The sequence below is a fragment of the Nycticebus coucang genome, chromosome 8 (genome assembly GCF_027406575.1).
Source record: "Nycticebus coucang isolate mNycCou1 chromosome 8, mNycCou1.pri, whole genome shotgun sequence".
Lineage (NCBI taxonomy): Eukaryota > Metazoa > Chordata > Mammalia > Primates > Lorisidae > Nycticebus > Nycticebus coucang.
Window position 1 is genome coordinate 3539816 of NC_069787.1, and position 23948 is coordinate 3563763.

General features: G+C 55.4%; 1 protein-coding gene across 9 annotated transcripts in view; it reads right to left on the bottom strand.

Annotated features, from left to right (window-relative positions):
* IQSEC1 (IQ motif and Sec7 domain ArfGEF 1) overlaps positions 1-23948 on the bottom strand; it is a 402419-nt gene that overhangs the window by 22148 nt on the left and 356323 nt on the right. For all 9 annotated transcript variants that reach the window (XM_053598868.1, XM_053598861.1, XM_053598866.1 and 6 more), the window contains 3 exons: positions 19622-20871; positions 2615-2776; positions 404-526 (listed from right to left, as the gene is read on the bottom strand). In XM_053598868.1, the coding sequence (XP_053454843.1) occupies positions 404-526; positions 2615-2776; positions 19622-20871 (1535 nt within the window). The remainder of the gene's footprint in view (positions 1-403; positions 527-2614; positions 2777-19621; positions 20872-23948) is intronic.

Genomic DNA, 23948 nt, shown 5'->3' on the forward strand with positions numbered 1-23948 from the left:
GTTGGCTGTTCCTGTGTAAACACAGGGATGACAGACAGACAGCTCATGAATGGACAGAGACCTAGTGAGCGCTGGGAGGAAGACAGCGTTCAGGGGCCTGATCTGAACAGTCAGAGTCCTAGCTACCCTCTTTCAACTGCAGTTTCCATACCTTCAAAATTAGAATAGTAAGTACTGCCCCTCCACTCCACCTGCACATGTCCGTAAGGGACCCAGCACAATGCCTGGAACACAGGAGGGGCCACTAGAATCACCCTCAAAACAATGCTCACAGACTGGGCAGAGGGGATGAAAGGGGCTGCAGCACTTGGTCTGTCCTCAGGCCCTGCAGCTGGGAGCATTGTCCCCAGGGACGAGGCATCCCACCCCACCCCGCCCCGCCCTGCCCAGCATGGGCCCCAACCTGAACGCCTCAATGAGCCGCTCCACTTTCTGAGCCTCTCCCTGGACTCGAATGTGCGCCTGGAACTTCCTGAGGGCCTCGTCCAGCTCCATGGCAGAGAAGTCCATCTCGTCCACTACGCAGCTGGAACAGAGAGAAGGCCCATGGGAGTGGTCTTGGTCTATGGGGAGGTGCCACACCCACCCTCTGCCTCCTCCCAGATGACTGAGCACGAGTCTCCATGCCAGAGGCCATCAATGGATGGGCATAAGACCCACAGGGACGGGCTGGCTCCTGGCAGGGAAGGTCCTGTGTAGCTCTCTCCAATCAGCCAAGGGCACTGTGGAATCTGTCAAAAGACTCCTAGACTTCCAGAAACTGCAGGGAAACATTCTGCTTAGGTTTGTGTGTGTAGTTCCCACGGGGGGGCAGAGCGCATGCTGACTGGATCGGGGCCCTTTAAGCACAGCCATCATATGCACCAGAACACGCTGTGCAGTCTTCTCTGCAAATGTCCAGGGTGTAGGGGTGGAGGTTTTCCGGGAGCACCTTGCAGGGGCGGGGCCCCCCTCACCCATGGAGCGAGCGTGGGTAGGCAACGGTGAATAGTTTCTGACGGGCCATGTTTTCCTCATGGCCCTGCCCCAGCCTGTCACATGGTGACCCCTGAACAGAGAAGGTGGAGTCTACACCAGGAACCCCAAGGGTGGAGACATTTCCCACCAGCAGGCTCTAAGAGCAGGTTTATCTCGCAGTGAATCTGTGATAAACCCCACTAAGCTGTGGCGACCCCCACCCAGCTAAAAGCTCACGTCCCTAGGTAGCTTGAGGAATGGGGCAGCATCAAGCAGCTGCCCTGGCCATGCCTATGGTGCTGGGCTGGGGAAGTCTCGCCATTTCCTGAGGCCACTGCTATTTTCTGAACTGAGGACAATGCTCAAACAATGCCCGGATTTCCTAGGGACCAGGAACCCAGGCTGAAAGGGCTGTGCAGGCAGGAATGGCCGCAGGGGCAGGGGGCGGGGCTGGACCACAGGGTTCTCCAGATGAAGTGGAAACAGGGGTGCTGAGCCGGGAGAAAGTAACCCAGCCTATTCGGGTCTGGCCAAGGAAGGGCAAACGCATCCTGAGGGGTTCCTGCCACACACTGGCCAGCCCCAGCAGCCCGGCTCACTCTGCCTTGTGTGTCTGAATATGTTTCTGTGCACGTGTGTGGAGGTTGTGAGTACACATGTACAAGTGTGTGTGAGTCTGCCCTCAGGCCAGCCCCCTCCCCTGTGAGCTGTCATCTCCTCACTGAGAAACAGGCAGAGGGGAAGGCACACATGTGGCCAGGCCCTGTGACATGATAACCAACTCAAGGTGCTGACCCTGGGTGCCCATGCGGGGGCCACTCCTCAAACACAGGGCCTAGGCAAGTCCCCAGGCCCCAGCAGGCAGCCTGTTCTGAGCAGGTCTCCTATGTGCTAGCTCTGGCTTCGTCGTCCTTAATAATGACAGCCAGTGCCCACTCCCATGGGGAAGAGGATGCTACAGGCAACTCTGGGTAAACGTCAGGCTCTGTCCAGGGCTGCCTTTCTACTCTGTACGGTATAAAAGGGAGACAGGGCAACTGCAGGCATGTATAGGGCAGGAATTCTCTGAACTGTGTGGATGCCTACAGAGCTGGGAGCCCATCTTTCTGCTGGGTCTGCTCTCTGGGCTGGTGGGGCTGTGGGGCTGGCAGGTGGGGGCTGGACTCCCATCCTCAGTCCCCTGGCCAGGAGAATAAGGCAGCAGCAGAGTGGGGCATGGCAGTTGGGTGAGCAGAGCTAGCTCCCCTCCCATTCCCTGGGATAAGGCAGAAAGAGGCAGGGGTCCCACAATTCCAGCTGCTTGCTCCTGCCAGCCCAGCAATGAAGGCTGCATGAATGTGTGGTCAGTAGGGGGCTGTAACCACTCGGTGCTGGGTTGGATCAACCACATTGTGAACAGGGGCTGGAGGCAGGCAGGTGGGAGGGCAGTGGGGTCAGTGTGTGAGACATGCCTGTACAGGTGCGGGTGCCCACGTGTGCCGGCGAGGGTGTGGGTGCAAGTCTGCGGCCACATTTCAAGGAGCCAGGAAGAGAGAAAGGAGCATTGCATTCAGCACACACCCTGGCAGCACGCCTGACCCTGTGTGTGTAACACGGGGCCTGTGAGAAAGTTGGTAGACCAGGGTCCCCTGCCCCGAGGCCCCGAGCCCAAACTCACTCGAGCACGTCCCGGTTGAACTGCTTCTGCCGGTTGCCCAGGAACTCTCCGATCATCTGCCGGCTGAGGCCCTTGCGCTGCAGCAGGAAGTGGGCCACCCCCACTGGTGTGTCGGGCACGAAGCCGCGCTCAATTAGGTACTGGACTCCCTTCTCCGGCTTCCTGGTGAGAAGAATGGTGAGAAGAATGCTCGCTCTGGCTGCCCAGCCCCCGGGGCTCCATGAGTGGCTGATGTCTTCCCTCTCTGCTCCCCAGTACCATGGTCCAGGCCTCGGCCCTGGTCCTCCATCTCTGTGGCCATTTGGGGGTCTATAGTCCTATCTCCCACTTGGGTGGCAACTCAGGAGCCCAGGCCAGCACATGGAGACATCTGGGATATCCAGCAAGTCCCAAATGTGAGGGGACCCAGTGTTCTACAGCCTTCCTGTAGAACCACCTGGGCTCTGTGCCAAGGCGGGCCACAGGCATGCTTCCCTGAGTGCTGCTACCTGCAGCCCCTCCCTGGCAGCCTGGTATTGGCCCCAAATGCCTGCACATGCGTATGGAACCAGGTTCCCTGCCTCGTCCAGCTCTCTGGACAGACAGACCCCTGCTCAACAATAATAGCCAGCATAGCACCTGGACTTGGACAAAGTGTCTGCTGTCACTGTCCAGGAGCCCCACACATACTCACTCATGCACCTCACCCTGGAGGTCAGCAACTCTGACTACCCTCAGTGCTCAGGAGCCCAGACTTGAAGCCTGACAGCTGCCCAGCCTCAGCCTCGCAGGGGCCTTACCTCCCCATGGTGAAAACCTGCTGAGTCAATACAGTGAGGCGCCTGAAACAATGTGCTTAGTAAGTACCACAAAGAGCTCAATGGCTAAGCCCTCATTTGCAGAGAGCCAGGGTTCCCAGCCGGGGCCACAGTACTGGCCTTGCAGGGGGAGGGTGGCTGCGCTGGCCATGAGTGTGTACCCCTAAGGCTGAGCCCCAGAAGCACAGGTTTTTCTGCCAGTTCAAGCCCCTTGCTACCCGTGGGGTATACAAAGCCAGGCCTGGGGAGGATGGGTACAAAGCACTCATCATGGGCTGGCTCCAGGCCAGTTGTCTGCACGACCAGGTGAAGAGGGGGCATCGCCCTGACCTTGCTGCTCACACCAGCCCCGGGAGCAGGCCCTCCAGTGGTGTGACACTTCAGCCACATGGGCCCAGAGTGGTTGGAGGGCCACGCTGTGGCAAGGCCTGCCTGTTTTGTGGTGGGTCTCACACTTGCTGACATGGCAGGGACATCCTAGTGGTCAGAAGAGCCAGGGTGGTTTGAGAGGGCCACACATGTGACTCCCAAGAGAACAGGTGGCCTCCTCAGCAGAGCTTTCTGGGACACTCAGGAACTGTGTAGGGTCCTTGGGGCCAGGCTAGCTCTCTGCTCCTCTGTCCCAAGTCCTCAGTCACTGAGGGCCAGCAAGCAGTTGGGCCCCCTTGAGGAACACTGTGCTTCTCTAAAGTCCAGCAAGAGCCCAGCATGGCTTGGGACCCATTGTCCCTGTTGCACACCCAGCTCCTGTGTGTGGGTAGGGTCAGCCAGATCCCCCTCTAACTGGGCAGAGGTCAGTGTTCTGTCCTGTGGGTGGGAGAACAGAGAAGGCCAGTATCCACCTGCTCTAATGAGCTGTGTAGCTCCTGGCTGACAGCAGGACCCCGCAGAGACCGTATTTCCACATGTGAGCAAAAGCTGCAAGGTGACCTTGCTATTTTTACCCCAGGATGACCACACAAGCCTAAGCTTATCCCTAGGAGCATGGCAGGGAGCAGCCCCCGGCCAGCTTGGCCCTGGCAGAGAAGTGGTAACAGAGTGGCCCTGCTCCCCTGCCCAGGCCTGGGCCCCAGCATGGAAGCCATGAGCCTCCCTTCTCTCTCCGACTTAGAGGTATCCCACCAAGAACTGTTCCTACACCCAGCTCTCTCTAGCTGGGGTGACCAGGGCAGGTCACACTCCCCTGGTCCTGCTCCACAAGCCCCAACCCATGTCTACCTCTCCCCTCAGCTTTTAGGAGAGGGTCACCAAGCCTCACCCATAGATGGGCTTTCTTTGGCCCACACATTTAACAAAAAGAATTCTAGTTAGTTGCCAAGATTTAAAAATTGGGAGAGTCATGTAAAATCTAGATTTCAAGATTCTTTGGAAAAATCAGACCTTCTGGCCCCTGGGCCTGTCCTCCTATGAAGCAATGACCAGGGGGCTGTGAGGCCCGGAGGCTCCCACATGGCAGGCACTGTCCCTAACCCAGGCTGACCAGGCCTCAAGGCTACCGACCTGCTGCCCGGGTCCTGCCTCCTCTCTCTTGTCCCTGCTCCCTCCTCTGCTTGCACATGTCCAGGGACTTCCAGGATAAGGCTCTTCAGCCCTGGGGAGCTCAAAGCACAGTGGGAGGCAGGAAAGGTGTTTCGGAAGCGGGAATGCAGGCTCTTCAGGGAGGGAGTCCCACATGTCAGCTGTGCCAGGAGCCACTCTGGATGTGGCAGTGAACAGAGCTGGCTGTGAACATCCAGCACATTCCAGGTCCTAGGCATGGTCTGCACGATGGGGCGGGTGGGGAGGGGCTTCTGCAGCCTGCAAGGGACAGTGGACACAGACTCGACTGATACGCAGCTTTCCAGCAGAGGCAGCAGTGGGGGCAAAGGCCCTGGTGGGTGGAGGTGGATTTTGCAGGCACAAGGATCTGACAGGCTGTTCCAGGGTGGCTGAGTGCAGGGACTCTGGGGGAGGGAACGGGGGGTGGGGGGGACAGGCCAAGACCACACTGTGGTGTACACCACAGGAGGGGTCTGGCTTCCTCCTAAGCGGGATGAGAAGCCCTGGTGTATTTGGAACAGGCAGTGAGAGAACCACATCTCCACATGTGAAAATCTCACTCAGAAGCCCGAGGGCTGGGCCCCCAGCTGGGCACGGAGCGAGGGGCTGGGTCTAGGACACAGTATCAGAGTGCAGATGCTGTGGGGTGGAGTTGGGGGAAGGAGGGGAGAGACGTGGAGTAATGAATCCAGGATGCCTCTAGCTTTCAGCCTGAACTTAACGTGGGAGGAAGTGATTCCACCTGGCAGGTATTGAGGGTGACACCACAGGGAAGAGAAATCTGAGCTTCCTGGGCCTGCGTGGGTCCCAGGAGTTGGCCAAGCAGTTGTGAGAAAGGATGTGTCAGCAGGAGGTCTGGGGTGGAGGCTGGGGAAGGCAGGTAGGAGGCTCAGGATGGGGGCCTCAGAGTGGCCTTAAATGGCCTCCCTGACAGCGAATCCTCTGACACAGGGACCTTGCTGGCCTTAGGCACACGGTAAGGCCCTTATGATCTCCATCTGTTCTTGGCGGCCTTGCCAGGTGGCAAGTTCTCAATCCCCTGCCCCCTTGTAGAGCTCCATGCTGCCTGCTCAAGGGATGCACGCCCACAGGGTCTGCCTCGTGCCACACAAGCCAGAGGTGCCAACAGCCCATTGAACTGTGAGTAGGGGTGCGAGCCCCTCTGGCCACCTACCGTCTTCAGACTCTTCACATTGGAGCACTCTGGGCTAGGCACTGCCCTAATACAATTAGGGTCCAAAGCCACTCCCTATCCTTGAAAGACCTGCTTTCTAGCTGGAGAGGGACAGAAAGAGGGAGGTAACACCTCAGGACACGGAGACACAGCACAGCACAAAGGCAGATGGCATGGACAGGGGACTTAGATCCCAGGCTGGTGACCTAGGGCAAGTAAGTAAACCTCTCTGTGCCTTTGTCTGCTGGAGATAACAAGGGCGCACACAATGGAGTTATTGGGAAGATACACGACTTGATACGCATAAAGCACTGTGCCTCCCAGGGGTCCTCAAACTTTTTAAACAGGAGGCCAGTTCACTGTCCCTCAGACTGTTGGAGGGTCGGACTATAGTTTTTTAGAAAAACTATGAACAAATTCTTATGCACACTGCACCTATCTTATTTTGAAGTAAAAAAACAAAACGGGAACAAATACAATCACACCGCCACATGTGGCCCCTGGGCCATAGTTTGAGGACCCTGAGTTAAGCCCTTGAAAAAGATTGTAAGGGGCAGCGCCTGTGGCTCAAGGAGTAGGGCGCCAGTCCCATATGCCGGAGGTGGCGGGTTCAAACCCAGCCCCGGCCAAAAACCACAAAAAAAAAAAAGAAAAAAGAAAAAAGAAAAAGATTGTAGGCTACAGTGGGAAAGAAAGGCCACAGCCAGGAATAACCAGCCCAGGGTGTGTCACAGTGGCCAGGGATGGCATCGAGCTCAGCTGGAAGGGGCACTTCCCTGATGCGGTGGCGGTGACCCTGGAGGCAGGAACAGGGTCCCTGGTGGAAAGAAGGACCAACACCAAGCCTTACTTGACAGATAACGAAATGGGAGAACAGAAAGGTCCAATAGCTTAGCGCCGCGTTGCCCCACAATAGAGAGGATGTTTAATTTATTCTTTCTGACAATTCCCTCCACCCTCCCTGCGGCTGCAAATCCATTCTGTCCTGACTGTTGATCTCCCACCCCTGCAGTTTCTCTTGCACGGCCCCTGCTACTCTTGCTTTAGCTGTTCTTCATGGCACCCTGTGAGGACACAGCACGATAAGGTTCACCACATACCCCGACCTGCCCCTACATCCCGGCGCAGGGGTAGGCAGTGGGTCGTCGGAGAGCCCTAGCTCCACCCACTCTGTTTGCTCCCAGGTCTGCATTAGCTGCCTCCTCTAAGGCTGGCTGAGCCGGCTTTTCTTGACCTTGATGCTGATTCAGACTCAAGTGTGACAGGTGAGCACAGACCATACCAGTCACTCCCTTCGCGTGCATCTCATCACCACTGGGCTGCAAGCTGAGCAGGCAGTGGCCATAGTGAGTTTTGTGCAGGACTGAGCCAAGGCAGTTACAGGCTGTGAGTGGCACTTGAGAGACTCACATGTGCTGAAAGGAAACGCTCAGCGCTTACGCTGAGCTCGTCCCAAAAGGATCAAGAAAAGGGCTCTCTCGTCTTCCCAAAAATTTTTTTTTAGAAATGGGGTCTCACTATGTCCCCCAAGCTAGCCTTGAACTCCTGGGCTCAAGTGATCCTCCGGCCTCAGCTGGGACTACAGGCACCACCACCATACCCCATTTAAATTGTTTAGGCTGCTCAGCACACAGCGCTGCCTCCACATTCCCACCCCACCCGGGAGCTCCATCCCCATGACCCAGTGGGCTGACCTCACTTGCAGCTCCAGGCTGGTCAGAGCCCTGCCTCTGACCACAGGAAGTGGCTCAGAAAAGAGGCGTGAGGGCCAGGAGGAGTGCCTGTTTTGTGCTGGGGACCATGAGGTTGGACTACAGGCCTGGGGAGTGCTGCCAAGGAGGACCTGGCAAGGGACAAGGCCCAACACAGGGAAGATGGGGCCAAGAAACACCCATGGATTTTTCAAGTCTGTGAACAAGTGAAGCCTCTTGGCTTAAACCAGTTTGACTGGGTTCCCGCCACTTGCGACGGAGAAGGCCTTGGAGGGTGCGGAGACCACGGAGACCAACACAGGGGGTCTGTACACCTAGAGGCCTGAGGATTTCCATGCTCAGAGATCTGAGTTCACCTGGCAACTGCCCTCAGATGCAAGGATGGACCCCCCCCCAAGTTTGCCGTTCAGAGAGTCCCTGTATATCTGGAAGTGCCCTCCCTGCAGCAGGGAGGCCACCTTCCACCTGCTCCCACTGCTCCAGGGCTGGCAAGCTCAGCACCCTAACACCGCCTACTTTATCCAGCTCTGATTTTCACACAGTTCTTTCTGATAGTGCCAACCCAACCCGAAAGCAGCTGCCAGGGTCTTCCTTGGCACTTATCCCAGAGAGAAGGTGGGAGAATCACCTTCCAAACTGTGGCTGGCGCGGCCTGGGGGGGCCTTTCCCTGATGCTACCTTCCTTTCTGAGCTCAGCACCAGCCATCCCAGATTCAGGACAGAGCTATAGACCCTTGGGCCCCAGACTGTGTCAAGGAGAAAGGGATCCCACCCAGCCTCCAAAGACTGATTTCAAAGTGTTCCTAAGAGAACCCATCTTTCATTTTTCTTTTCTTTTTTTGAGACAGAGTCTCATTTTTTCATCTCATTACAGCTCACAGCAACCTCCAATCCCTGGGCCTAGGTGATTTTCCTGCCTCAGTGTCCCAAGTACCTGGGACTACAGGGGCTCGCTACAATGCCCGGCTAGTTTTTTGTTTTGCAGTTTGGCCGGGGCCGAATTTAAACCCGCCACTCTTGATACATGAGGCCGGCACCCTACCCACTGAGCCACAGGCGCCAGCCCATCTTTCAAACTGTCACCTTGTGTTTGGGGCCACAGGCTCTCAAGGCCAGCCTCTGGCCTTGTGGCCTTGCACACGTGTCCCACCCTGAGCCGTGGCTGCCTACGCCCACACTCCAGAGGGCTACTGTACATTTCAGTTAGATAATCGGTGGGAGTCCTAGCCCAGGCCTGGCACTGCTGTTGCCGTGAATGACAACGGACATGTTAGACAGTTAGACACAGGATGTGGAGGTGGGGCTGGCCGATCAGGAGCCCACCCCTTCTGAGAGAGGCTGCACTAGCCCTAGCTCCTGAGCCCTGCTTCCCTGCAGGGAAGGGAAGAGTCTGCCCTCCAGACTCTCAGCGTGTTCTATCTCCTTTCAACAGTAGCTCGAGCAGGCGAGATAGCACCTAGAGGCTGGCAGTCCCCAGGGACTGGGTGCAGGATGGAGAGGAGGTCTGCCTCACAGAGTGGGCTGCCTCTAAGTGAAGACCAGGCTGGAAGGGACCTCAGGGGCGGGGAGCCGGCTGTGGGCGGCAGGGCCCCCACAGCCTGGGAAATGCTCAGAGAGCGACCCCCAACTATGCTCCTCCTCTAACAATATTGTTTCCACCTGCCAAAAGTCCCAGAGCCCACGCATACTTTTCCTCCTTATCGGCCAGCACAGTTTTTCCTCTTTAAGGTTGATCTCTACCTCGTGCACTAAGATTTATGCAACCTTGTTAAGATACTGTATAACTAAAGCTATTTGCATGGTTCAGGGGCAGGCTGCAGTCATCAGCTTCGTCGCCCTCCCAACGCCATCCTATCTCGCGTCTCCTGTCTTTCTTTGCCCTTCCCACCTTTCTGGCTTCATTTCTCAATTTTCTGTGCTGGGTTGTGAGAGGTCCCTCTCTCGTGCCAGTACACCACACTCAGGGACCTGATGAACAGCCCCTGCCCAAGCAAGAGCTCCCCACCACCACCACCACACTGTCACCCACAACTGATCCCTGAGGCTTCAGAGATGAGGTGCTGACTCTTTGAGGGTCACCACAGGGCAGCTTGGGGCTGAGGACACATTTCCACAGGTGGGAGAGGCCTGGTTCAGCCCACCTGTGACAAGGTCCACCTGCACCCATGCCCGAGCATAAGGGGGAACAGGAACAGGGGACACCCGGGGGGGTCCAGCATCGTCTATGGGCAAGGAGGCAGGCCATGAGGCCTGCTGGTGCTGACCCAGTTCCCTGTGGACAGCAGTGCCAGGACCACTGCTGCAGGGCTGCGTGCTCTCCCACAGGTAGTGGGGCTCTGCCCCTAGACTCAGTTTATAGGACTGTCACTGATGAGGAGGTGGGGAGCCCAGGGTTACACCCCTGGGAGTAGTTCCTAGAGCATGGATTTTAAGAGGATGTGTCCAGAAGCCAGGTGCCTGGGTGTGACTTAGTCACCTACCAGCTGTGTATCCTTGGGTGAGTCATCCCCTAGAGCCATAGTTCATCCATCTGTAAGTGGGGTTACTAACAGTGCCCACCCCATGGGACAATGGGAGGGGACTATCTCTCCACCTGAAGCGGCTGCCGCCAATCACATGTGGCCAGAGCCCTTGGAGTGTGGCTAGGACGGCCGAAGGACTGAATCAGTAACAGCACCTGGCAGATTGCGTCTCGTCGTGGTATAAAGCGGGCAAGTTTCCCCAAGTTAATCTCTGAGCTGAAGGCAACTCCAATGTCTACTGGAGTTTTCATGGTTCTTAATGAATTGATTCTAAAATTCATGTGCAAGGATAACTCTCCAAGAGCCAAGACAATCTTTTTTTTTTTTTTTTAAGAGACAGGATCTTACCATACTATCCAAGCTAGAGTACAGTGGCTATTCATAGGTGCGATCACAGCTGACTGCAGTCTTGAATTCCTGGGCTCAACCGATCCTCCTGCCTCAGTCTCCAAAGAAGCTGAGACTATGGCCACCCAACACACCTTGCTCTAAGACAATTTTTAAAAAGAATAAGAGAAGAGTTCTTGCCCTAATAAGAGAACATATCAAACTATAGTGTTAAAATTCTGATGTTGGCAAGGGCATAAATAGATCTTCCTGTTAGCATTGAGTGCCATAAGAATTGTTTTTTTCTTTTGAAGTTTAATGAAACAAGGTCTTGCTATGTTGTCCAGGCTGGCCTTGAACTCCCGGCCTCACACCTCAGCCTCACAATTGGGATCAAAGATGTGAGACACTTACACCCAGCACAAATCTTTTTATTCTGTGTGCCAAGATACCCCAGGCCCCCCCAAACGGAGTCTGACATGCAGTATGTGTCCATTAAATATTTGCTGAAAGAATGAAAGGCTCAAACTACAGGCCCATGCTTGTGTGGGAGTCAGATGGCATTTCAAGTCAGCAGAGAGAGAACAGACTATTAGATAAATTGTTCGGAGACAACTGGCTAATTCACTGAGTATCACTAAAGTTAGACTCTTCACCTTGAATCATTCTTCAAAAAAAATTCCAGGGTGGCACCTGTGGCTCAAGGAGTAGGGCACAGGCCCCATATACCGGAGGTGGCAGGTTCAAAACCGGCCCCGGCCAAAAACTGCAAAAAAAAATAAATAAATAACAAATTCCAGATTAAAGTCATAAAAAATGTATAAATCAGAACCAAAGAAGTACTAAAAAAAGTTGTTAAAATTATTTATTACTGGGCGGCACCCGTGGCTCAAGGAGTAGGGCGCCGGTCCCATATGCCGGAGGTGGTGGGTTCAAACCTAGCCCCGGCCAAAAAAAAAAAAAAAAAAAAAAAAAATTATTTATTACCGGCTTGGCGCCTGTGGCTCAAGTGGCTGAGGCGCCAGCCACATACACCTGAGCTGGCGGGTTCGAATCCAGCCTGGGCCTGTCAAACAACAATGATGGCTGCAACCAAAAAATAGCCGGGCATTGTGACGGGCGCCTGTAGTCCCAGCTACTTGGGAGGTGGAGGCAGGAGAATCGCTTGAGCCCAGGAGTTGGAGGTTGCTGTGAGCTGTGATGCCACAGCACTCTACCCAGGGCGACAGCTTGAGGCTCTGTCTCAAAAAAAAAACAAAACTATTTATTACCTGGGGTAGAGCCTTTTAAAATAGAGCATAAAAACACCAAAGTAACTACAAAAAAGAAAACATTGAAGATTTGACAAAATAAAATTAAAAAGAACATAAATAAGACAAGCAACTAAAACCACACAATGTATCTGCTTGTCAGAGCAGATTTCATGGTATGTGAATTACATCTCAGATTTTTTAGTTTTTATTTTTTTGAGACAGAGTCTCACTTTGTCACCCTGAGTAGAGTGCTGTGGCGTCATTATAGCTCACAGCAACCTCAATCTCTTGGGCTTAGGCAATCCTCTTGCCTCAGCCTCCCAAGTAGCTGAAACTATAGGTGCCTGCCACAATGCCCAGCTAGTTTTTCTACTTTTACTAGAGACCAGGTCTCAACTCTTGCTCAGGCTGGTCTCCTGAGCTCAAGCAATCCACTCTGCCTTGGCCTCCCAGAGTGCTAGGATTACAGGAGTGAGCCACCATTCCTAGCCAAGAAAATTTTTTTTAAAAAGACAAGAAAGATGAACTCTTTGCCCACTTCCCCTGGCAATGGAGGTCCATTCATTTTCTATGGTGAACATATCCTGCTTTGTACAAACCTTTCCCTTCCTCAATAAACTTTGTTTCATGCCTGCCTTAAAAAAAAAAAAAAAAGAAAAAAAAAGACAAAGACAAAGACAAGTGACAGGAAACTATATGTAATTACAAAGAATTAGAATATGGGGAAGTGGGGGGGGAGGATGGGCGGAGGGAGGGTGATTGGTGGGATCACACCTACGGTGCATCTTACAAGGGGACATGTGAAACTTAGTAAATGTAGAATATAAATGTCTTAACACAATAACTAAGAAAATGCCAGGAAGGCTATGTTAATCAGTGTGATGAAAATATGTCAAATGGGGCGGCGCCTGTGGCTCAAGGAGTAGGGCGCCGGTCCCATATGCCGGAGGTGGTTGGTTCAAACCTAGCCCCGGCCAAAAACCACAAAAAAAAAAAAAAAGAAAGAAAAAGAAAATATGTCAAATGGTATATAAAACTAGTGTATGGTGCCCCGTGATTGCATTAATGTACACAGCTACGATTTAATAATAAATTAAATTAAATTAAATTAAAATAAAAATATGATAGCAGATGGACCTCATCTCTCCTGACAGCTCCAACTTCCAGGAGCACTTTTCTTGCTGAGAGAACTAAAAAGGCCCACAAGGACCACTCTAGAGAAGGAAAAACCCCTCTTCCTCTCCCAGACCCTTGGATTTATTTGTGCAGAGCTGGGCAGTGGGCAACTTTGAGCTCTGTCTGCCTTTCTAAGAATTTGGAAAGTGGAGCAGAGGGTTTATTGATGCATGAGTGAAGACTCAGGATGTAAATTAAAACCAGCAAAGCATCATTTTTATACCCTCAAGAGTTATTTTTAATTAAAGTTTTCATCAAAAAAAAAAAAGACTATTACCCAGAACACATAAAGAACGCCTACTTATGACACGTCTTAGAAATTGACAATCAATAGAAAAACAGGCAAAGAACATGAACAGCCGTTTTATAGACAGGCAAACAGCCAAACGACACAGATGCTCTGCCTTTGAAGCAAGCAGGTAAGAGAAAATTAAAAAAAACAAGAGATGCAATTTCTACCCAGTGATTGGAGGGGAAAAGACGACTAAGTGTTGATAGGTGTATGGAGGGAAACAGGGACTCTTAAATCCAGTGGCAGTGTGGGGACAGGCATAGCCTTTTAATAGTAATCTGAGCAGCTCTTATTTCAACTGAAAACGTCTACCTGAGACCAAACAATTCCACTTCCAGCTATCTTATCTGGAAACTCACTTGGCTATGTGTGTAAAGGATTACTTTCACCGTCATACTACTGATCATTGTGAAAAAAACAACTGGCCAAAAACCAAGGGACGGCCACACTGTGGACCACCACGTAGCAGTTAGCAGGACGAGGCCGCCTACGTGCACGGCCCAGCAGGAGGTGCAGTGATATCCCAGGGGGAGACAACATCACACATACCCAGGCCCCAGTGATGTTAGCAAGGATCAAAAAATAAACAGCAGCTCATATGCATACAGGCACACTATCCTGTGCACTGCTCCAGCTGTGGCTTGTGTGTGGTGGGGCTGGCCCATATGTGCAACGGGCCACCGGCAGATCAGAGGCTCAGGAGAAAGTGCCCCTGGCTGACATGAGATGTCCAAGCTCAGGAGAAGGCGCCCCTGGCTGATGTGAGATGGTCAAGCTCAGGAGAAGGCGCCCCTGGCTGATGTGAGATGGTCAAGCTCAGGAGAAGGCGCCCCTGGCTGATGTGAGATGGTCAAGCTCAGGAGAAAGTGCCCCTGGCTGATGTGAGATGTCCAAGCTCAGGAGAAAGCGCCCCTGACTGACGTGAGATGGTCAAGCTCAGGAGAAAGTGCCCCTGGCTGATGTGAGATGTCCAAGCTCAGGAGAAAGCACCCCTGGCTGATGTGAGATGGTCAAGCTCAGGAGAAAGCGCCCCTGGCTGATGTGAGATGTCCAAGCTCAGGAGAAAGCACCCCTGGCTGATGTGAGATGGTCAAGCTCAGGAGAAAGCACCCCTGGCTGATGTGAGATGGTCAAGCTCAGGAGAAAGCGCCCCTGGCTGATGTGAGATGGTCAAGCTCAGGAGAAAGCACCCCTGACTGACGTGAGATGGTCAAGCTCAGGAGAAGGCGCCCCTGGCTGATGTGAGATGGTCAAGCTCAGGAGAAAGCGCCCCTGGCTGATGTGAGATGGTCAAGCTCAGGAGAAAGCGCCCCTGGCTGATGTGAGATGGTCAAGCTCAGGAGAAAGCACCCCTGACTGACGTGAGATGGTCAAGCTCAGGAGAAGGCACCCCTGACTGACGTGAGATGGTCAAGCTCAGGAGAAAGCGCCCCTGGCTGACGTGAGATGGTCAAGCTCAGGAGAAAGCGCCCCTGACTGATGTGAGATGTCCAAGCTCAGGAGAAGGCGCCCCTGACTGACGTGAGATGGTCAAGCTCAGGAGAAGGCGCCCCTGGCTGATGTGAGATGGTCAAGCTCAGGAGAAGGCGCCCCTGGCTGACGTGAGATGTCCAAGCTCAGGAGAAAGTGCCCCTGACTGACGTGAGATGGTCAAGCTCAGGAGAAGGCGCCCCTGACTGATGTGAGATGTCCAAGCTCAGGAGAAGGCGCCCCTGACTGACGTGAGATGGTCAAGCTCAGGAGAAGGCGCCCCTGGCTGATGTGAGATGGTCAAGCTCAGGAGAAGGCGCCCCTGGCTGACGTGAGATGTCCAAGCTCAGGAGAAAGTGCCCCTGACTGACGTGAGATGGTCAAGCTCAGGAGAAGGCGCCCCTGACTGATGTGAGATGTCCAAGCTCAGGAGAAGGCGCCCCTGACTGACGTGAGATGGTCAAGCTCAGGAGAAGGCGCCCCTGGCTGATGTGAGATGGTCAAGCTCAGGAGAAGGCGCCCCTGGCTGATGTGAGATGGTCAAGCTCAGGAGAAGGCGCCCCTGGCTGATGTGAGATGGTCAAGCTCAGGAGAAGGCGCCCCTGGCTGACGTGAGATGTCCAAGCTCAGGAGAAGGCGCCCCTGGCTGATGTGAGATGGTCAAGCTCAGGAGAAGGCGCCCCTGGCTGATGTGAGATGGTCAAGCTCAGGAGAAGGCGCCCCTGGCTGACGTGAGATGGTCAAGCTCAGGAGAAGGCGCCCCTGGCTGATGTGAGATGGTCAAGCTCAGGAGAAGGCGCCCCTGGCTGACGTGAGATGGTCAAGCTCAGGAGAAGGCGCCCCTGGCTGATGTGAGATGGTCAAGCTCAGGAGAAGGCGCCCCTGGCTGACGTGAGATGGTCAAGCTCAGGAGAAGGCGCCCCTGGCTGATGTGAGATGTCCAAGCTCAGGAGAAGGCGCCCCTGACTGACGTGAGATGTCCAAGCTCAGGAGAAGGCGCCCCTGACTGATGTGAGATGGTCAAGCTCAGGAGAAGGCGCCCCTGGCTGACGTGAGATGGTCAAGCTCAGGAGAAGGCGCCCCTGACTGACGTGAGATGGTCAAGCTCAGGAGAAGGCGCCCCTGGCTGACGTGAGATGGTCAAGCTCAGGAGAAAGCGCCCCTGGCTGATGTGAGATGGTCAAGCTCAGGAGAAGGCGCCCCTGGCTGATGTGAGATGGTCAAGCTCAGGAGAAGGCGCCCCTGGCTGACGTGAGATGGTCAAGCTCAGGAGAAGGCGCCCCTGGCTGACGTGAGATGGTCAAGCTCAGGAGAAGGCGCCCCTGGCTGACGTGAGATGGTCAAGCTCAGGAGAAGGCGCCCCTGACTGACGTGAGATGGACAAGCTCAGGAGAAAGCGCCCCTGGCTGACGTGAGATGGTCAAGCTCAGGAGAAAGCGCCCCTGACTGACGTGAGATGGTCAAGCTCAGGAGAAAGCGCCCCTGACTGACGTGAGATGGTCAAGCTCAGGAGAAAGCGCCCCTGGCTGATGTGAGATGGTCAAGCTCAGGAGAAGGCGCCCCTGGCTGATGTGAGATGGTCAAGCTCAGGAGAAGGCGCCCCTGGCTGACGTGAGATGGTCAAGCTCAGGAGAAGGCGCCCCTGGCTGATGTGAGATGTCCAAGCTCAGGAGAAGGCGCCCCTGGCTGATGTGAGATGGTCAAGCTCAGGAGAAGGCGCCCCTGACTGACGTGAGATGTCCAAGCTCAGGAGAAGGCGCCCCTGACTGATGTGAGATGGTCAAGCTCAGGAGAAGGCGCCCCTGGCTGACGTGAGATGGTCAAGCTCAGGAGAAGGCGCCCCTGACTGACGTGAGATGGTCAAGCTCAGGAGAAGGCGCCCCTGGCTGATGTGAGATGGTCAAGCTCAGGAGAAAGCGCCCCTGGCTGATGTGAGATGGTCAAGCTCAGGAGAAGGCGCCCCTGGCTGATGTGAGATGGTCAAGCTCAGGAGAAGGCGCCCCTGGCTGACGTGAGATGGTCAAGCTCAGGAGAAGGCGCCCCTGGCTGATGTGAGATGGTCAAGCTCAGGAGAAGGCGCCCCTGGCTGACGTGAGATGTCCAAGCTCAGGAGAAGGCGCCCCTGGCTGATGTGAGATGGTCAAGCTCAGGAGAAGGCGCCCCTGGCTGATGTGAGATGGTCAAGCTCAGGAGAAGGCGCCCCTGGCTGACGTGAGATGGTCAAGCTCAGGAGAAGGCGCCCCTGGCTGACGTGAGATGGTCAAGCTCAGGAGAAGGCGCCCCTGGCTGATGTGAGATGGTCAAGCTCAGGAGAAGGCGCCCCTGGCTGATGTGAGATGGTCAAGCTCAGGAGAAGGCGCCCCTGGCTGACGTGAGATGGTCAAGCTCAGGAGAAGGCGCCCCTGGCTGACGTGAGATGGTCAAGCTCAGGAGAAGGCGCCCCTGGCTGACGTGAGATGGTCAAGCTCAGGAGAAAGCGCCCCTGGCTGATGTGAGATGGTCAAGCTCAGGAGAAGGCGCCCCTGGCTGATGTGAGATGGTCAAGCTCAGGAGAAGGCGCCCCTGGCTGACGTGAGATGGTCAAGCTCAGGAGAAGGCGCCCCTGGCTGACGTGAGATGGTCAAGCTCAGGAGAAGGCGCCCCTGGCTGACGTGAGATGGTCAAGCTCAGGAGAAGGCGCCCCTGACTGACGTGAGATGGACAAGCTCAGGAGAAAGCGCCCCTGGCTGACGTGAGATGGTCAAGCTCAGGAGAAAGCGCCCCTGACTGACGTGAGATGGTCAAGCTCAGGAGAAAGCGCCCCTGACTGACGTGAGATGGTCAAGCTCAGGAGAAAGCGCCCCTGGCTGATGTGAGATGGTCAAGCTCAGGAGAAGGCGCCCCTGGCTGATGTGAGATGGTCAAGCTCAGGAGAAGGCGCCCCTGGCTGACGTGAGATGGTCAAGCTCAGGAGAAGGCGCCCCTGGCTGATGTGAGATGGTCAAGCTCAGGAGAAGGCGCCCCTGGCTGACGTGAGATGGTCAAGCTCAGGAGAAGGCGCCCCTGGCTGACGTGAGATGGTCAAGCTCAGGAGAAAGCGCCCCTGACTGACGTGAGATGGTCAAGCTCAGGAGAAGGCGCCCCTGGCTGACGTGAGATGGACAAGCTCAGGAGAAGGCGCCCCTGACTGACGTGAGATGGTCAAGCTCAGGAGAAAGCGCCCCTGGCTGACGTGAGATGGTCAAGCTCAGGAGAAAGCGCCCCTGACTGACGTGAGATGGTCAAGCTCAGGAGAAAGCGCCCCTGGCTGACGTGAGATGGTCAAGCTCAGGAGAAGGCGCCCCTGACTGACGTGAGATGTCCAAGACTCAGCTGAGCAAGAACCTATAACCCACAGCCCCTTGGTCAGTCCCAAGTGACTACGCCATTCCCTAGAACCACTTTCTAGGACAGGCCTGATAGTCCGCATAGGACTTCTGTCTACCCGGTATGGTTTAGAAGCACCCTGACCTACAACTTAGGAGAAACGGGAGCAGGGAGCAGGGAAGTGCAGCCAGCACTGGCTGCAAGGGGACCAGGCCCCCTCCGTATCACTCTCTACCCTAATGTGACCTTTTGGGAAAACCACTGTCTGCCCCGGGCTCCCAGGATGAGTGTCAGAAATCACCAGGCAGGCTGGCCACATCCTCTCCATGTTCCCAACCCCAGGAGAGCTGGTGCCAGGATGGTGTCTGATGACCCCAAATCCCAGAGGCCCCGGGGATGGAAATAATGTGACGTCTCCGGCTTCACAAGAGCCTGCCAGTGTCTCCTGAGGGAGTGCTTAGCCCTCCCTCCCTTCCTCATGTTATTTTTGGCTGTGCTAAGAATAGTCTGCTTTAAATATCCATCTCTGCTTGAATCTGCTCTCAGGATGGCCGGCAGCACCTTCATTAGGACCCTCAGGGGAAGCAGTCACTCAATGAACCCAATACACGTAGCTCCCAAGGACCTGGGCCAGACACAACTCCAGGTCCAGCCTGCATCTGCTCTTGGGTTGTTCCCCTCAGACAAGGCCTTGCTGGTTCTGCCCTGCATCTGGCCCTGGGGTCCCCAACAAGTGCCTAGGTCCAGCCTGTATCTGCCCCTGAGGTGTCACCTTCAAACATAGCCCTGGGTCTGGTCTGCAACTGTCTCTGGAGTGTTAGCCTCAGACACGGCCCTGGGCCTGGTCTGCATCTGTCCCTGGGTTGTCCCCTGCCAAATAGAGCCCTGGGTCTGCCCTGCAACTGTCTCTGGGGTGTTACCCTCAGACACAGCCCTGGGCCTGGCCTGTGTCTGCCCCTGGGTCTCACTCCCAGACATGGCCTATCATGCCCTTACTCAAAGGCCTTTGTGTCCCGCATCACCTCGAGCCTAACTAGGCAGGCCATGGCCCTAAATACCCAGTAGTTGCAGTAGACACAGGGGTGACATGCCCGGCAGGGCCCTAGACTCAGAGCAGATGACACTCTCTCAAGTTGCTTCACCACAGAAAAGCCCCCATTCTGCCCTGCTCAGCCCGAGTGCCTGCCATCCCCATTGACAGCGGTCCCCTCACAGCTGGAATGTCCCCTAACGCCTTGTGAGGTGTCCTGCCCGCCTATGTGTGCTCAGTCTGAACCTCAAACCCAGCACTGCGTGGGCACATAAGCCATAGCACGGGGGCTCAGCCCTGCCTTGCTCGGGGCCCCGCTCCAGGCCCCGTCCGGCTGGGCAGCGGCGGGCAGGCACCCCTTGGTACTCACTTGTTGAAGAGGTTCAGGCCGATGCGGTAATGCCTCTTGCGGATGACATCGTTGCTGAAGGCAGGTGAGTCCCAGCTGTTGCGGGTCTCCTTGTGGTAGGTCTGCTTGCTGAGCGTCTGCTCCCGCAGGCTGTCTCGGGAGGAGGACTCGGAGCTGCAGTTGATGGTGTCGTTGGAGTTGGACGTGCTCTTGATGCTGTCGTTGTCGCCGTCTGAGTAGTCCGACTCCGACTTGCTCTGACGGTTGGCTGAGCCGTTGATGGCCAGGTGGCTGTCCAGGGGTCTGGGGGGCCGGGGCCGCAACTCCGGCTCCTCACGGGGGAGGCCCTTTGGGGGTCCGCCGTGGGGGCCGTGCTTGGGGCTGCCCTGCTGCCCCCCAAGGCTGCGCTCGTAGGCGCTCTGCCTCTTGAGTGAGCCACGGTCTGAGCGGTCGCTAAGGTCTACAGAGCTGTCACTGGGGGGCTCGATGGTGAGCAGGGGAAGGTGCTCCACCCGCAGCCGCTGCTCCTGCCGCTCCAGGGACGGGGTGCTCCGGCAACTGGTGTCGGTGTCGGCCTTGTCCTCCTTGTGGGCCAGGGCCCAGTAGTCCTGGGCTGTGCCCCCAGCCCGCAGTCGCAGGTCCGATTCAGTGCTGGACGGCCGGTCCCCTACCTGTGAGAGAGGCAGAGGAGGGGACAGCTCCTCCTCATCAATGTACAGGGTGACATCACTGTATGAGGCTGTCATCTCATCCAGTTTGTGGTGGTCCATGCTATGCAAGGCCGGCTTGGGCTCAGTGTCCCGGGCTCTGGCAGTGTCCAGGGCAGGCACCTCCTCCGAGTGCAGGCTGCGGCAGTTGAGGGCATCATCGATGGACTCGGCCAGTGACTTCACCTGCCGGGAGAAGGCGTCTTCCAGCTCTGTGATGGCATCGGTGAAGTCACTGGAGGCGGTGGGAGACTTAAGGTTAGATGGCTCTCCAAGGTCACCACACTCAGCAGGCACCAGGGCACCCAGCTGGGAGCCATCGTTGGTCACGGAAACCTGCTTCCCCTCAAAGTAGGAGCTGTGCACTTTCTCGGGGCCCTCAAAGGAGAACTGCATCCTCATGTTGGACAGCACAATGCGGCGTGACATGCGGTTCTCTGACATGGAGCTGCGCAGGCGCTCGAAGTTCTTGTTCATCTGGTACTGGCGGAACGCCGTCTGGATGGTGCGGGCTGCATGGCGGGTCACGAGGCGTCCCCCATACTTTCGTTCTAGCATCTCCACCTGGTGGGAGGAGAAGAGAGTGAGGCCAGCCCCACACACAGGCACAGCGCCCCCTCCGCCCGAGCTCCTTCTTGCTTCCTGACCTGCCCCTGCAGTGTGTGGCGCAACTCGGGAAGGTCTTGTGTCCCAAAGCTGATTAGAGCATCTGCTGAGGGACATTGGTGGGCTTCTGTGAAATCCAGGTCCCGAGGTGAGTATGCACTTCCTTTCTCAGAACCGTTTTTTTAAGAGACAGAGTCTCATTCTGTTACCTTGGGTAGAGTGCCGTGGTATTATCATAGCTCACAGCAACCTCAAACTCCTGGGCTCAAGTGATTCTCCTGCCTCAGCCCCACCAAGTACTCGAGACTACAGACATGAGCCACTATGCCCTCCTAATTTTAAAATTTTTGTAGAGTCAGGGTCACACTGTATTGCCCAGGCTGGTCTTGAACTCCTGATTTCAAATGATCCTCCCACCTTGGCCTCTCAAAGTGATAGAATTACTTTACAGGTGTCAGCCACTGTGCCTGGCCATTAAAGGGCAGTAGAAGACAGCATGCTGTGTTTCCCAAACCTCTTGGGTCACAGACACCTTTGGTCCTCACGCAGCTCGTGGCATGCGGTCTGATAAGTATGCTTTTAGAGCTGCTGGAAGAAGTGAAGCTGGCCCCTCTGGGGAAGAGGAACCTGAGGCCCATGCAGCTTGAGAGACTGAGGACAGGCTCGGCAAGGCCTGGGGTGCTGAGGATGAGCCACAGGATTCTAGCCTCATTTCTTCTCAGTGGCATCAACCAGCTCTGGTCAGAGGAGTCACTGAGTTTCGGGGAGACCCACGGGTCTGCTGTGCTGAGGAGCAAGACCTGGTGCCTAGGCTCTGCCCCTCGTTAGCTGTGACCTGGATAAGCCTTGGACCTGTGCAGTTCCTCAGTTTCCTCATCTATAAAACGGGGGCAGCTGGAGAGACCCTCAGACAGGGCCCAGAGCAGACTCCATACACACTCAGCAGGCCTCAGGCTCTGGGGTGGCTCTCACTCTTGGACATCATGGTTCCTGATGGCTTGTTTCTGCGTTTAGAGATGGGGTGCACAGCTGACGCTGCAAGAGCAGGGTTGTAAGCAGGGAGGGGGCCGGACCAGCTCCAAGTGTGACACATGGGCCTCCTGAAGTGCTAAGGCTCACACAGGCCCACCCATAACCAAGGACACCCATAACCAAGGTTCAGGAAGCAGCCCTTAGGGTTCTTAGGCTTAGCAACCTTAGGGCTGCTTCCTGAACCTTGCTCCTTAAAAATGAACACATCCCTACAGCTGGAGCCAGCTCTGTGAGAATCAAAGGAAAGCTAAGATAAGGAATTGTCCTTTCTGACAAGCCAGGCCTCTTCGGCAGGCATCTGATGTGGGGCTAGGAGAGGTCTCAGGCCCCTAAGTTCGAGGCTACACACTGTGCCTGCCTGCTTGGTCCCACCAAGGTGGGTGTGATGCCCACTGCATACCAGGCATCAACCAAACCTGATGGCAGAAGGGGAGACACACAGTCCTTGCCTCAAGGAGCTAAGCGTCTGTAAAGAACAGACAGACGCAGGCTCAGAGCTGAAATCAAGCTAAACAAATACCAAGCAAAACAAAGGCTGTAGCCTGAGTCGGGATGGGGAGGTGGGGGCAGGGCTCTCAGGGCTGCTGTGGGCCTGGTGGGCCTGCATGTGCAGCCTGGGCCTCTGGCATCCCATGCAGGTGGCCGGGGCAAGTGACTTCATGTTTCTGCTCACCTCCCTGCAAAGTCAGTGTGTGTCATGAGTCTCTGTGGGGCCACCCCTATCTCAGGGGCACCCAGGAAACAGGCCCGGAAAGTGACCAACAGTGAATGAATGGGGCCAAAGGAGGGGGCGGGGCGGGCAATCTGGGCAGAGCAGAGCTGGGGGGCAGGGATCAAAATGACTTTCCCAAGCCCAGCCAGGCCCACAGTCAGCCAGGGCGGTTGTTTTTCTTCTTGCCCTGAAGTTACTGAACACCATCCAAAGAGATGACCTCACTTCCACATCTGTAAGCAGAAAATTTCTATTTTTTGGGTTGTTAAGTATAACTCAGAATGCCTGCAAAGCCAGTAAAGTACCCGTGGCTGGACTCCTGGAAGCCTTTTTTCCCTTCCCTCCCCTTTTTGTCTGAGAAAGGCTGTAGTCCTAGAGCCTCTTGTCAACCCTGGGTGGAGGTGTTGCAAGCACCAGGGACACCAACTCCGGGGATGAGCTCCACCAGGCCTGGAGCTCATCCCAGGACCATCTCACCTGCTGGCTCCAGACCTCACACACCAGGCAGCTACCCTGTTTTCCCGAGGCCTCTTGCCCTCGTCTGTGTGTGTGTGCGCCAGGGGCAATGGGACACAGGGAGGCAGAAACAGGCTCTGCATTTAGTCACTGAAGACCCTTGTAGTCCCTCCCCAAGGGCACATGCACTGCCTGGATCTGCTCTTACTCATCCCCCAAACTCACCATGGCCTTTTTCTTTCTGAGCTCTAACCAACACCAGGCCTGGTCTAAAAGCTTATTGCAACACAGGGGCAGGAATTCCACTACATCTGTGGAATTCATCTACTGTGTGTCCTGCAAAACTCACACCCTTGGCTGATGTGGCGCCGGCTGACCTCTGGAGGACTCCCACCACCCACTTCTCGGGTGAGGAGAGGTGCAGGGGAGGGCAGTGTCCAGCCCAGGCCGGTCGGTGGGTAAGAGAGCTCTGCCAGCAGGCCCTCACTCACCCTGTAAAGGCACGCTTCTGAACAGCGGGATGAGGAACCCAGAGGAACCCTTTTGCAAGGCACAACTGTCACTGCTCAATGACAGAGAACAGTGTATGACACTCAGGCTTCCTGCTCTGAAGGACAAGGTCACTACCAGAAGGTACAGAGGGCCAAGGACCAGAAAAAAAAGAAAGAACCCATTGCATTTCTTTCACTAAAATGAGGCTTTGTGTGACCAAGACTTAAAACTGCTCTATAATTGGGGACCCCATTCACCTGGCGATTCCACGCAGGCTTCCTGTCTCATTCTTACTTTTGCCTTGCCTGCCAGGAAGCTCAGCAGAGGGTCAAATGCTCAGGAG